Below are 13370 nucleotides of genomic sequence, written 5' to 3'. Positions count from 1 at the left end.
CACCCATCGGGGTCAACCGTGGGATCATGGGCCGAAATGCCGTCACCGGTGGCAACGACCACAGCGACAACAGGACACCCACGGGTGCCACCACGGGGACGGCCTGGCCACGCCGGGGGGAGAGGGCCACGCGAAGCAGCCGTCCCGGGGGGCTCGTGACACGGGGCCACGCGGCTGCGCCCTCGCCGTCACCCGCCATCTCCGTCAGCCTCGGCGGGGACAGCGGGACGTGATGGCAAGTGACAGCCGCCGCCAGCGCCGGGGGTGAGCGCAGGACGTGGGGCCGGGGGGGCACACACTGCGGGGCCGGGGGCACACGCGCGGGCAGGGGCACAGAGCAGCCCGGGGCTGCTCCCGCTGCCACCCGCCGCGGCGGTTTGGTGGCCCCATGTGACAACGCCGAGGTGGCACCAACCCCAACGGCACCCGCGGGTCCCTTCCCCTTCCAGCCCCACGCCCCTGCAGTGCCCCCAAACCCCAGGGGACACACGGGGGACAGCCCCCTGCCCCAGAAGAGGGAGGGGACCAAGGGGACACTTGCCCGCCCATCGATCGCCCCCGCAGCCCCCCCCAGCTCCCACAGAGGCTCTAATTTAATCAGCATGCAAAAATCAATTAGCCGGCTGAAGGAGGCAATTATTCCTGGGGGCTTGAGGAGGCCGGGGGATGGAGCATTTCGGGCTGGGGGTGCTGCCAGCCCCGTGTCCCCCCGAAGGCTGTCATCATCATGTCACCAGCTCCTTCCCTGGTTCTTTTCTCCATCCCTTTGTCTCTCCCCCCTCGTCATCTCTCCGTTCTAACGAGCGCCCAGCAATCTGCCTGGCCGGGGTCACGGGCTGCGTGAGTCACTCACTGGCGCAGGGCTGCTGTGGGCAGGGGCCCTGGGGTGGGCAGGGGACGAGGTGGCCGTGGGCACGAGGGGGGACACAGGCACACCCTGGTTGCCTCCAGGCACCTGTCTCACCCTGAGGATCAGGAAACGTTCCCACTCTGGGCCACTGTGTCCTGGTGAGGCCACAGCCCCAGGTGTCCTCATTGCCACAGGCCACTGTGTCCCCATGGCAATGGCCGCCACCCCAGGCCACCTCACTACCATGGGCCACCATGTCCCCATGGCATAGCCATCACTGCAGGTCACCTCACGAGCCTGGGTCACCTCAGCAGCACGCCATGGCCACCTCTCTCTCCCAGGCCACCCCGTCCCAGTCCCAGGCCACCTCACTACCGCAGCCCACAGCGTCCCATTGGCCTGGCCACCGCCCCAGGCCATCTCATCACCCTGGGCCACCCTGTCCCCTGGCCATGGCCACCACATCCTCAAGCTGGGTGCAGACCCGAGACAGCTTTAACACCCCCCTGGGTCAGCGGCACCCTACAGACGGGGACGTCCCCAGGTCGGAGCCCCCGGGGTGCTCCCCAAGCCCTGCACAGGGAGGGGGCACAGCGCAGCCCCCCCCGAGCCGCCTCCATCCCCCCCAGGGACAGAGAACTCATCGGCAAACCTCCCGAGCGCCGGAGCCGGGCTGGGGGGCGGCAGCGGCGTCTGCAGTGGCCGCGGTGGCTGCGGCGGCTGCGGCTGCGGCTCTGCCCGACGCCAACCGCCGCCGCTCCTCTGCAAAGGTTAAGCAAACAGCAGCTCCCGCAGAATCGATGCGCGGCCGAGCCCACGGCTGTTTGCTTTGGCAGCGTGACGCGGGGAGGTGGGTGGGTGACGCCGGGGGGACGGCGGAGGCCGGGGCGGGCTGAGGGGAGGGGAGGGGGAACCGATCGATGGCCCGGGGGAGCGGCTGTGCCCCTGGCGCCTGCAGCTCAGCTCATTCGGGAGGATTTGGGGAAGGGCTGGGTCGGGGTGGTGCGGGGGTTGGCTATGCCGTGCCTCAGTTTCCCCTCCCGGCGCTCTGGCTGTAGGACCACGCGTGGCCGGGGGGATGTGGACACGGCGCCCGTGTGGCACCCGCCATGTGGCTGCGCTGGTGGCTCGGTGGGAGCCGGCAAATAACCAGCCCCCAGGGCCAGGGTGGGCAGAGCACCCTGGGACAACAAAAGCCTGTGGGCTTCCTCTGCTGGTTCCTACCACCTTGGTGGCATCTCTCCCTCCCTCCCTCCATCCATCCCTCCCTCCATCCTCCTCCCCAGGAGGAAGGCATCCCAGCCTTGGACAGGAGCTTGCACAGGCATCCCAGCTGTGCAAGCTCCTGTCCATCTGTCCCCCTCTCCAGGCAGGACAGCAGCTGCCCCAGCCGTGCCAGCCCCAGCTTGGCCAGCTGGCTGGTTGGCTGGAAGGACACCTAGCTGGCTAACTGGCTGGCTGCTTGGCTAGCTCGCTGCACAGCTGGCTGGCTGCTTGGTAGTTGAGTGGCTAGCTGGCAGGGGACTGGCTGGCTGGCCACCTAGCTGTCTGACTTGGGTAGCTGGCTAGCCATGTGGCTAGCTGGCTGGCTGGCTGGCCAGCTGACCCAGGGGGTTTGCTGGCTGGCCAGTGGCAGGCTGTTTGGCGACCTGCCCTGGGCCCCTCAGCCCAACACTGCACGGGGCAGCCCAATGGCAAGCAGGAGGGGGCAGGAGAGGCCCATCCTCAAGGTGCCCCATGGCCAGTGGGGACAGTGTGACCCACTGGGTGACATCCCAGGCCATGCAGCGATGGTGACACTGGGTGGTGATACACTGTGGGACAGCAGTGACGGTGACGCTGGGTGACACCCCAGGCCATGCAGTGACAGCCCGAGCAGCGGGCACTGACGGTGACTCTATGTGACAGCCCACGGGAGCTGCAGTGACAGCATGAGGCACCCGGCGGCCCTGCAGTGACAGTGACACCCTGTGACACCCCAGGGAGTAGCAGGGACGTGGTGCAGCACCGTGGGGCTGTGCACGGCTCCGTGTAACACGGGGGGGCTGCACGGCCACGGTGACACCCTGCAACGCCCCAGGGCCGTGCAGTGACAGTGACACTGTGCCATCCATCCCCTGGCAGCCACGCAGGGACACCTGTGACACCGGGAGCCACGCAGGGACGGTGACACTGTGCCAGTCCCCCAGGACCACGCAGTGACACTGGTGACACCACACTCGGCCGGGGGGGCGACCCGGGCAGGGCCGCAGTGCCGGGACACCCACGGGAGCGCAGCCCACGCGGGGGGTCGAGCGGGGCACCAGCCCCTCCTTAAACCAGGCACCCGAGGCCACGCCGTCCCACGGGGCAGGAGCCCCCCGCTCGCCGCCCCTTGCCCGAAGCCACTCGCTACCCCGGCGCAGCTAAACGCGTTACGGGCCGGCGAGCGTCAGCGGGCCGGGAGCCCGGCGCCAAATGCGATTACGGAGCCCGTCTCGCCTTCGTCCCCCCGGGCTCGGCGCAGCCCCATTTGTCGCGGAGGCAGAGGCGAGCGGAGCTCGGCTGCGGCTCGCTCCGGCCTCAGGCAGCGCCGGCTGCCCGCGGCTCCCGGCATCGCCACCGCCGTCACCGGGCGAGGGAACCGCCGGCTGCTCCCGGCACCGCCCGAAGCGACGGGGTACCCACGGGGGTACCTGCCGGGACAGCGAGGGAAGCAGCGACGGGGAGCCGCAAAGATCCCCGAGGACCCCCGGGAGTCTGGCAACAGCCCCCTTGCAACACGCGGGGACAGGGGAGTGTCAGCAGGGGAGGGGTGCCCCGGAGCAAAAGCACTGGCCACAGCAAACCACCGCGAGTGCCAGGATGGCATCCTGGGAAGCCAGACCCGTGCCATGGGGTGCCTGGAGCCCTCCCGAAGCCGCAGCTCCCCCCTTCCCCCCCAAGGGGCTGACAAGCCAAGCAGCAACCGAGGCCCAGGGAGCACAGCGCCGGGGGAAGGCAGGAGCGGGCTCGGCAGCTCAGCCACCGCCGGCTGAACTTTGCAGAGCGCGGGCGCGGCCCAGGCGGGAGCTGGGGGGCGATTTAGGGAGGGGAATGATGGGGATTGGCGGGCGGGGGAAAGGCACGGGGCTCGCAGCCCGCGGGAGCCGTCTGCTGGGCACAGCTTTATTGAAACACGCGCGCTGCGCCCACGGCCGCCCCCCGGGAAGCTCCTGCCGAGGGGGAATCTCCCACAGCAGGAAGAGAGCGCCAAGGGCAGGTCCCAGGGCTCTGCAGCTCCAGGCTGTGCCAGCCCAAGGGCTGAGCCCTTTGGGATGCAGAGCCGGAGCTGATGGCAGAGCTGGAGGGCAGAAGGCAGCCGGAGGAGCCTCAACTCCCTGCACATTTACCATGTTTTCATCAAATCAACATGAAGAAGGGGAAATCCTGACTCTTAGTTCAGGTGAGACGGGGCTGTGGGCTCAGGGGGATCACCCTGGGGACAGTGGCCAGCAGGTCCCCTACTCCTCAGGGAAAGGAAGATTGTCCTGCAGGAGGTGGAAGTGCCTCAGGTCCCCGCGGCCCCTCCCTGTACAGAGGGACAGCCAGAGCCTGTCCCCTCCCTGGGCTGCAGCCACGCAGGGGAGTGGGGCCCCGTGCCACAGGCAGAGCTGTGGGCAATAACCTGAGCAGGCAGAAATGAGAGGGGAGACCTATGCTGGGAAAAAAAAACCCAAGCCCTAATTCACCTTGGGAAGTCTGCAAGGAGACACCTCCTCCCCGTCTGCATTCAGCTGGCAAAGCTCATTAGAGGAGGTGGCCTTTCCCTGCCCTTTTCAAACCTGGAAATTCAGGTTTCTTCCATGACAAAAGGGAAAAGGTGAATTAAGATCTGCAGTGGCTGAGGAGGAGGCAGAGCAGCCCGGCTGCCAGCGTGCCCACGGCCAGCCGTGCCCACAGGAAGGCCCAGGAGCGCTGGAGCTGGGCGTGCAGGGCCAGCGCCTGCCGGCGGGTGCTCTCCCGGGAGCCCGAGTTGTCCAGGACGTGAGTGGCCCAGCGACGCTTCTCGTCCAGCGGCAGCTGCGCGGCGATGCGAGCCTCAGCCTGCGCCCGCGACAGCCCGTCCCTGCCCATCAGCCGCTGGAGCTGCGCCCGCGGCGAGCTGCGGGGAGGCGGCTCTGAGGCGGAGCCTGGCGCGGGGGGGAGGAGGACGGGGGTCCCTGCCTTCCCTGGCGCGGGGGAAACGGGGAAGAGACCTGCCCCACTCCGACTGATTGACCCCAAACCTTGCCCCGGCTGCCACAGCCCAAAGGCTGCAGCTTCCCTCTGGGGTGATGCTGGGGCCTGTGGGAACCTCGGGAGAAGCCCCTTGCAGAGCAGGAAGCCATTGCTGCTCACACTGCAGGGACAGGAGGGTTATCCACCGGCTTTGCACCAGGGCTGTGGGGAAACCTCGCCAGAGCAGGAGGGACACGCTGGATGCTGAGGGCACTGGGACAGCTCTGTGTGAGGAGGAAAGGCTGTGGGACCTGGGGCTGCTCAGCTGGAGAAGACAAGGCCGAGGGGGGATCTTATCAATGCTGAGAAATATCTAAAGGTTGTGTGTAAGGTGTAAGGACAACAGGTAATGTTGTCACAAGTTCCACTGGCACAGGAGGACAAGCTCCTTTGGTGCTGAGGTGAGGGAGCCCTGGCCCAGGCTGCCCAGGGAGGGTGTGGAGGCTCTTTCTCAGGAGGTTCCCAAGCCCACCTGGACACGTTCCTGTGCCCCCTGAGCCAGGGGAACCTGCTTGAGCAGGGCTGGGGCTGGAGCAGCTCTGCAGGACCCTTCCAGCCCCCACCAGAGGCAGTAGCTTCCAGGTCATCACCATTCCCAGGGCACTTACCAATACACCAAGACCGTGTATTTCATAAACTTGGTCAGTCTGTTGGTCTCAAAGAGCAGAGGGATGTCCAGGATGACGTAGCGGTGTCCTGCACAAATGACACCCCCCAAAATCAAGGGCCCCGTGTTACTCAGAGCCCAGATTCCTGGTGCTGCTCCAGCAAAGCGAGCAGAGGGCTCTGCAGCTCTGAGCAGCAGCTGAGAAGAGAGCAGAGCCTCTCTGCCCTTCTCCCTCTCAGAGGGAGGAAATTATTTCCTTCCAAGTTTCCAGAGGCAAAAAAAAAACCCAAGCCCAAACCATTGCAACCCTGTAACCTGAATGATCTCAGACCAAAGGTGAAGCTGCAGAAACATAATGAGGAGCTGGAACAAGAAGGTCGGGTGGAAGCGTGTGAGCCCGGCTGCGGGAGGGCAGCTGCTGCTGTGCTCGGCCTCTCCAGGGGAGCAGTGCCCACAGCAGGATTTGCTCTCCTCCCTCTCACTTGGCTGAGGCTTTGCCAGCTCTGCTCATCTGAGCTGCTTTCCCAGCTCCATTTTCCTCCCTCTTGCTGCAAAGCTTTGGCCAAACAGTTCTGCTTTTCCAAGGGGGGTGAGGAAACCCTCACAGACAACACAAGATGCAAGGGAGTGCCTCCAGGCACAGCCCCAGGGCCTGAAACCTCACCAAAAGTGTCCAAATCTGGTCTGAATCCCCTGTGGAACAGCTCCTGACCGCCAGCTCTGGACCTGCAGCGTACCCAAGCTCCTCCCCAGCCTCTGCCCTTCACACAGGCACTAACCCCCCAGCAGCCTGCAGTGTTTGTGGTGGAGGTATACCCTGCTGAGCCCAAGGGAAGGCTCTCGCTCCCCTCTGTGTCCCCCCAGCAGTGGGGACACCTCCAGTTTTGCCAGGGTCCCCTTTTTCTAACAGAGCCCCCCCAGCCCAGCTGGCCACAGCGATAAAAGCCTGGACAAAGACATCCTCATCCACCAAGCCCCCTCTTTCCTAGCCTCTCTGCCCAGAGAGGCTTCGTGCTGCCCTATGGAGTGATCAATACGAGCTTTCCTTGCAGAGCAGTCCTTCGAGACAGCATCCAGCTATCCCAAATCATTAAATCCTGACTAATGAGGACAAAGCAGGCTGCTGCAGGCACACCGTGCTCTCGCCAAGGGCCGGGACAGCAGCTGCCTCCCAGCCTGCAGCCCCGGGTTCAGGGCTCCATCTCTGCCTCCCAGCTTTCCTGCCTGTTGCTTCCTTTGTGCTTCCTCCTCGCTGAGCCCCGGCACAGGCCGACTGGGCCGTCAGCTCGGCTTTGACAAGCTCTGTGAAACCAGACTGGCTCTATTAAGACATCCCCCTGTGTGAGACCTCCAAAACCAGCTGGCAATCTTATCTGCCGTTTGGTCGGGCGTTTGACAGCTGTATTTGTTACATTTATCATGGGGAAGAAGGGCCTTTGGAAAGCACAGCTGTCAGCCCATTGCTCACCTTATCCATGGCTCCCACCCAGGCCCGCGGAGGCTGGGGGCGGGGAAGGATGTGTGGCCATTTCAGAAGGTGTGACATTATCCAGCACCTTATCTCAGAAGAAGCCTCACAATGCCTTTCTAAAGCCTTACAGATGGACTTTAAAGCACAGAAGAGGAGGTTGGTGAAGGGCAGCAGTGAAAGGCAGGAAGGAAGCTTTGGAAAGGCCAGTGCTCGACGGCGGCTGCGTCTGTGTGCCCCCGGCCCTCTCCCCGCTCCCAGCCCCGCACAGGAGCCCCACAGCCTCTCACCCAGCACAAAGTACTTCAGGATCTGCTTCAGCATCTCCTTCTGGATCTTGGGGTGGGTGATGGAGTTGAGCAGCTGCCGTTTCTCCGGGTGGGAGAAGATGATGTCTCCCAGAGCCTGGCGGTTTATCTCTCCGTTCTCCAAGAGGATCTGGGTGCCAAAGGCATGCACTATCTGCTGATGGGCCTTGGAGGGGGGCTGCACCACTGGGGAGAGCAAACACCTGCAGGTTACAGCCAGCACAGCCAGGGTTTGCAGCAGCCACTGGCCCCAAACCAGGTTTGTTCATTAAATCAGGGAGGTTGCTCTCCCTCAGCGGGCAGCAGCTGCCAGCACACAGCACGGCCAGGCTGGCACCTGCAGGAAAAGCCTCTGGAGGGAAAAGCCACCCCCAAGGACCCTGGGAGTGCATGGAAGTGTCCTGCAGACATTAATTCAGCACCACAGATCTTGGTGCTGTGTGGGGTCAGGAGGCAGCAGGGCGGGTGGGGAACTCGCTGGTGGCTAGTGGCCAAGGCTGAACCCCTTGCTATGGCCTGCAGGGCGAGGAGTGGGGCAGGATGATCCCAGAGGGACCAGGAGCAGTGACAGGTTTATTTTAGCTCAAAACATCATCACCAGATCACAGAATCATAGAACAGTTTTGGTTGGAAAAGCCCTTTCAGCTCCTGCAGTCCCAGCCCTGCTCAGCCCAGCACTACCCCACGGCCTCAGCACCTCAGCTCTGTGGCTCTGGGATCCCTCCAGGGCTGGGCACTCCCCCAGCTCCCTGGGCAGCCTGGCACAGGGGCTCACACCCCTCTCAGGAAAACAGTTCTGCCCCAGCTCCAACCTCGACCTCCCCTGGGGCAACTTGAGGCCATTTCCTCTTGTCCTGTCACTCATTACTTGGGAGCAGAGACTGACCCCCAGCTCACTGCAGCCTCTTGTCAGGGTGTTGCAGAGAGTGTTGCTGTCTTCCCCTCAGCCTCCTCCAGGCTGAACACCTCCATTCCCTCAGCCCCTCCCCAGCACCCTTGTGCTCCAGCCCTTTGCCCAGCTTTGAATCAGGCTCACACAACCTGGCTGCCACTAAGGGTTTTCTACTCTCTTTCACTTCAGTCCCCAAATTCTTCAGGAGAATGAACACAGAAGCCTTCTATGAGATCAGCTCCAAGTGGGTACTTGCAGGGATTCTGATGTTATGTGAGTGCATAATTTTCAAACCACCCCAAAATCCCCACCTAAAGAGCAGCAGTAATAAAGCTGCCATGAAGCTGGGGCTGAGGCCAACCACAGGCAACAACACACTGTGAAGAGTTTTCTCTGCCACATCCAGGAGCATTGACACAGGTTGTGACCTCAGGCCAACCTAATAAAAGTCTTTAAGTCCAATTTCTTTGTCCCGTGGAGTTTCACTCCAAGGCAGTGTCAGGGTGGGTGAAATCCCCTCAGTAAATAAACTCCTATCAAAAAGGAATCGGAGGAAGATGAAGTGATTGGTGGAGAACTGACACTGAGTATCTGCAGTGTTTTCCTTCTGCCTTCCAGGGCTTTTAGCACCTCCAGCAAATTTCCTGCACCTCCAGGGGAATTACAGTGCAATAAAGTGTTCAGAGCATCACGGCTTTGTGTGGCTACACAGTAAGTTCTTCACCAAACAGAGAAGTGCAGGGACTTCAGGCTGCCATCACGTGCCCCTCTGCTCAGCTGCAGCCACGGCCCTTCCACACACACACGGGCTGTGTCTCCCCTCGCTGTCCCAGCGACATGGAGGGGATTCAAATCTTGCTCTGCCTTGTGCAGGTCACAGAATCCCACAGTGCTGGGGGCTGGAAGGGTCCTGCAGAGCTGCTCCAGCCCCAGCCCCTGCTCAAGCAGGTTCCCCTCGCCAGGGGGCACAGGAATGTGTCCAGGTGGGGTTGGGAACCTCCTGAGGAGCCTCCACACCCTCCCTGGGCAGCCTAGGCCAGGGCTCCCTCACCTTAGCACCAAAGGAGTTTCTCCTCCTGTGCCAGGGGCATTGCCTGTGTGCCAGCCTGTGCCTGTTACCCCTTGGCCTGGCTCTCACTGGCCCCAGCCTCCTGACACTCACCCTCAGGGATTTGTGAGCACAGGTCATGGGCAGAGCAAGTCTGCTCCTGCTGAGGGGACACATCTGCATCCCTGGGTCTTTTCTGTAGGGCACAGCACATTTTGTGAGTGGTGAGAGGCAAGCGGGTGAGCACAGCCCAAACTCCCTCTGACTTGGGATATTTAGAGCCCCTTGTATTTGTTTGGAACACATCAAGGCTGTTGTGGCTCCGATCTCTCAGTGTTACCAACAAAGCAACACCCACCAGAGAGGTAAATTCTCAGTCAGTGTGTCAGCGATGCCTGGGCTGGATGCCCAGGGGCTGGGGGAGGCAGCAGCTCAGCTGAGGGGACCCACTTTACAGGGGACTTAGCTTGGAGTTGGCTTCGAAAGCTTGGAAGGCCTGCACTCCGGGAGAGGGGGACTCAGGGCAGGATCTCCCCACGGTGTTTATTATGACGTGAGCTTTTCTTTTCGCTCTATTAAAAATACATCCCGGTTGCACCCACCTGCTCCAGGCAGCCTGATGGATGGGGAAGGGAAGCGCTTCTCTACTGTACCCAGAGCACCCTCTGCTGTCTGTGCTTCCCACATCAATCCCAGTCGTCAGAGGAACCTCGTGGAGAAAGACGCGGGCAGCAGCACTCACCCTCCCTGGCAACGGCATCGGCGTCGATGATGGCGCAGCCCAGCTCCCGCAGCACCGCCACCACCGTGCTCTTCCCCGAGGCGATCCCGCCCGACAGCCCCACCAGGAACATCCTGCTCTGCAACAGAAACACAGAGCTTGAAGACACGCCAGGACAGGGTTGTTTAGTTCAGGCTGTGTGCATCAAATATTGATCCCAAACAGGCAGCTTCACCCACAGCTCGTTTGCAGGTGTTCTCGGGGCAAGACACGGGCACCATTCTGGGTGAAATAAATGATGCCTCTTTGGCCCCTGGCAGCTCTGGATGTGCAGCCTGAGCCAGCCCTCAGCTCCTCCAGCTGCTTCCTCCACCCTGCATCTGAGGAAATTTCTGTCAGGGCTGTGGAGGATGGTCCAGGATCAACGCCAAAGGGACCGAGAAAGGTGAGGAGGGAGGGAGAGCCCTGCCTGAGCTCCACGGGAGATGAGCTCCCTCTGACACAGCCCATAGCGTGGGAGCCAGGATGTACAGGGCATCCCACCCTGCCTGGCAGCCAACACACAAGGAATCTTGGCTCTGAGCAGCAAAGTCCTGTCTGCTAGCTTGCAAACATGGCAGTGGATGCAGACGCTGTGCTTGCTGGTGGCCTTGAGGCTGCCGGGGTGCTGGCAACCCCCAGCTGACCCCAGGCTGATGACTTGTCTCTCAGTCTCTGCACCAAGATCACTCCCTGCTCAGCTGAAACCCTCCAACCCTCAATCCCACCTGTGCCCTTTCCAAAGCAAAAGGCTCAGTGATGCAGGGGCAGCTCTGGGCAGGAGCAGGGACTCCTGTGAGTCACGCAGTATCTGCATCCCCAAAAAAGCAACAGCCACAGCAGGCTGGAGACAAGCCCCAGTGTCCCTTCTCCAGCCCCCACAGGCCAACAGCTGCCCCACCCCAGGGCATTTGGGGCTTTGTGTGACCGAGTCCTGCCAGTCCCTGAGGACAGAGGCCCCAACCCTGCTGTCACCTTGTCCAGGGTGAACCTCAGTCTCCCAGTTCTCAGCTTGTGACTGTTGTCCCTTGCATCAGAGAAGAAACTGGCTCCACCACCTTTGGCCAGGAGCCACAGGCTGCTGGCAGATAGCCCTCAGCTTCCTCTCACCCTGAGGAAGGCAGACCCAGCTCCTGCCACCTCTCCCGGCGAGCCAAGTACCCCAAAGCCCAGTGATCTCAGTAACAATCAGAGAATCACACAATTATTTGGGTTGGAAAAACCCTTGAAGCTCCTGGAGTCCCACCCTGCCCTCACAGTGCCATGGCCACCACTAACCCATGGCCCTGCCACAGCCACCACCAACCCATGGTCCTCAGCAATGCGTCTTTTAAATATCTCCAGGGATGGTGATAAAAACACAAACCAAATCTCTCTGCCCAACTTGATGCTGCCTTCCCCACGAATGGGCACTGTGCCATTTCCCAACCAAGGGAACACAGGCCCCGGGGGGGTGGAAGAGGGGCAAACTCACAGCATGGTCAGAACTTGGTTCTACAGACAGTTCTGGGGTGGGAAGGAGGGGGTGGATAAGTCCTGTGGCAGCTGGAGGCAGCTGAGCAGAGGGAGGAAGCAGGAGCCAGAGCACAAGCCAGCAGCACCTGCCAGAGGCCTCACACAGCAGCCTCACCCGGCTGCCAGGAGCTGCTGCCAGCCCATAGCAGCACCAACGTGCTCCATCCCCGCCCAGGGCAGCAGGCGAGCAGACAGGGTTAACAGCAGCTATAGCCAGGGGGGATCACAGAGGGCACTGGGGTAAAGAGCCCTGCTTTTGGGGAGCCTCAGTAACTCCCAAGGAAACGCCCCTCAGTGTCCCCAGGAGCCCCTCAGCGTTATGGTGGGCTGGCTGCCACGGCAGCTCCATCCACCTGCTTTGTACAGAGACATCCAAATCTCTCCTGCCCATGGAGAGTCAAGGCAGGGTTTAACCACAGGAACCCCCACGCTCTGCCCCCCAGCCTCATCTGGGACTCAGTCCCAAAACAACAGCCCTGCTATTTCTGTCCCTGTGTCACATACCTCTGCAGGCAGGCAGCTGGCTGGGAGGGCTCCTGCAGGGCCTGGGGAGCACTGGGGAGGCTCAGGCCACAGACCACGGGCACACGGGGCTTGGGAACACTTGTGCTGCTCAGGGCCTGTGCAGACAGAAGAGCCATGCTATGAGGCTTAAATATTTAACGAGCTTGGGTTTGAACTGTACACGAGGGTGGAGAGTCCAGCCCACTCCTGCAGATGTTACAGGCAGGAGCCAGAACAAGTTTTCCCCAAAACACATCATTTTCTTGTGTACTTGGCCTGTGCCAACCAGCCAAAATGCCAGCCAGGGAGGCGAAGCAGGCTGGAAAACTTAGCGAGCGCTTCCTGCTGAGAGGAAGGGTGCCCTGGGAGATGGAACCCCGGGACCCAAGGAAGCAGCTTGTCAAGAGTGAGGTGCCCAAGTCTGCCCTGTGCCCCGACTCCTGCCCATTCCCAGCTGCCCGCTCCAGGTCACCCGTCCTGTGGGGCTGAGGCGTCCTCCCGGCTACACGCAGCCCTCTCCCCGCTCCCGTCCTTGTTCTCTGGCAGCGGGGGGCCTGGCACCCACAGACCCGGCGTTTGGCTCGAGGAGGCTGCAGTTAAACAGGATCCGCACCGAATGTACCGCCCGTCTGTGAGGAGCGGCCGCCGTCACCACAGGCGCCACCGCCGGGCCCTTCGGCGGGCGCCGGCTCCAGGCCCGGCGGCTGACACCTTGCACCGGACCCTGCAAACCGGGGCTGTCCCCGGGCCCTGCCGCCGCCCGCGGCCTCCCCACGGCTCCTGCTCGGGCGGGGGTCAGGCCGGGCGGAGCGGGGCCGGCGGAGGGGCCGCTGACCCCGGGCCGGGCCGGGCCGCGGGAGCGGAGCCCCTCACGGCGCCCCTCACGGCGCCCTCACCCGCTCACCTCAGCCCGGCTTCAGCGCGGCGCAGCATCCCGCACGCCTATTGGCTAGAGGAGGCGCGAGTCCCTCTGCCAGCCAATCGGCGCCGCCCTCCCTCAGGCAGGGAGCGGGTGGGAGAGCGGGAACCGCGGCTTCGGCGGGAAACGGGTAACGGAAGGCCCGGGCAGCCGGTCTCCGCCACGATGGACGCTCCGGGCGGCTGCCCCGGTGTGAGCGAGCCCCGCTGCCCCCTCAGCTACGAGGGCCGACGGGAACTGTAGTCCCGTCCCGGCAGCAC

General features: G+C 62.7%; 1 protein-coding gene across 7 annotated transcripts; it reads right to left on the bottom strand.

The window, feature by feature from the left end:
• Positions 1–4266: 4266 nt before the first annotated feature.
• Positions 4267–13358, bottom strand: LOC104553101 (dephospho-CoA kinase domain-containing protein). 7 transcript variants are annotated; one of them, XM_062017122.1, is made up of 6 exons: positions 13096–13358; positions 12192–12307; positions 10155–10272; positions 7455–7658; positions 5698–5785; positions 4267–4973 (listed from the first exon to the last, which is right to left on the bottom strand). In XM_062017122.1, exons 3-6 carry the CDS (start codon positions 10264–10266, stop codon positions 4697–4699), a joined length of 681 nt encoding a protein of 226 aa, XP_061873106.1. In that variant the 5' UTR covers positions 10267–10272; positions 12192–12307; positions 13096–13358; the 3' UTR covers positions 4267–4696. The 7 variants fall into 7 exon arrangements, with proteins under 7 accessions (XP_061873106.1, XP_061873105.1, XP_061873112.1 ...); XM_062017121.1 differs by lacking the exon at positions 13096–13358 and adding an exon at positions 12805–13077; XM_062017128.1 differs by lacking the exon at positions 13096–13358 and adding an exon at positions 12805–13077 and having other exon boundaries at positions 4267–4891.
• Positions 13359–13370: the final 12 nt, after the last annotated feature.

The sequence above is a fragment of the Colius striatus genome, chromosome W (genome assembly GCF_028858725.1).
Source record: "Colius striatus isolate bColStr4 chromosome W, bColStr4.1.hap1, whole genome shotgun sequence".
NCBI classification, from domain to species: domain Eukaryota; kingdom Metazoa; phylum Chordata; class Aves; order Coliiformes; family Coliidae; genus Colius; species Colius striatus.
This window is presented reverse-complemented; position numbering and strand designations above follow the sequence as displayed.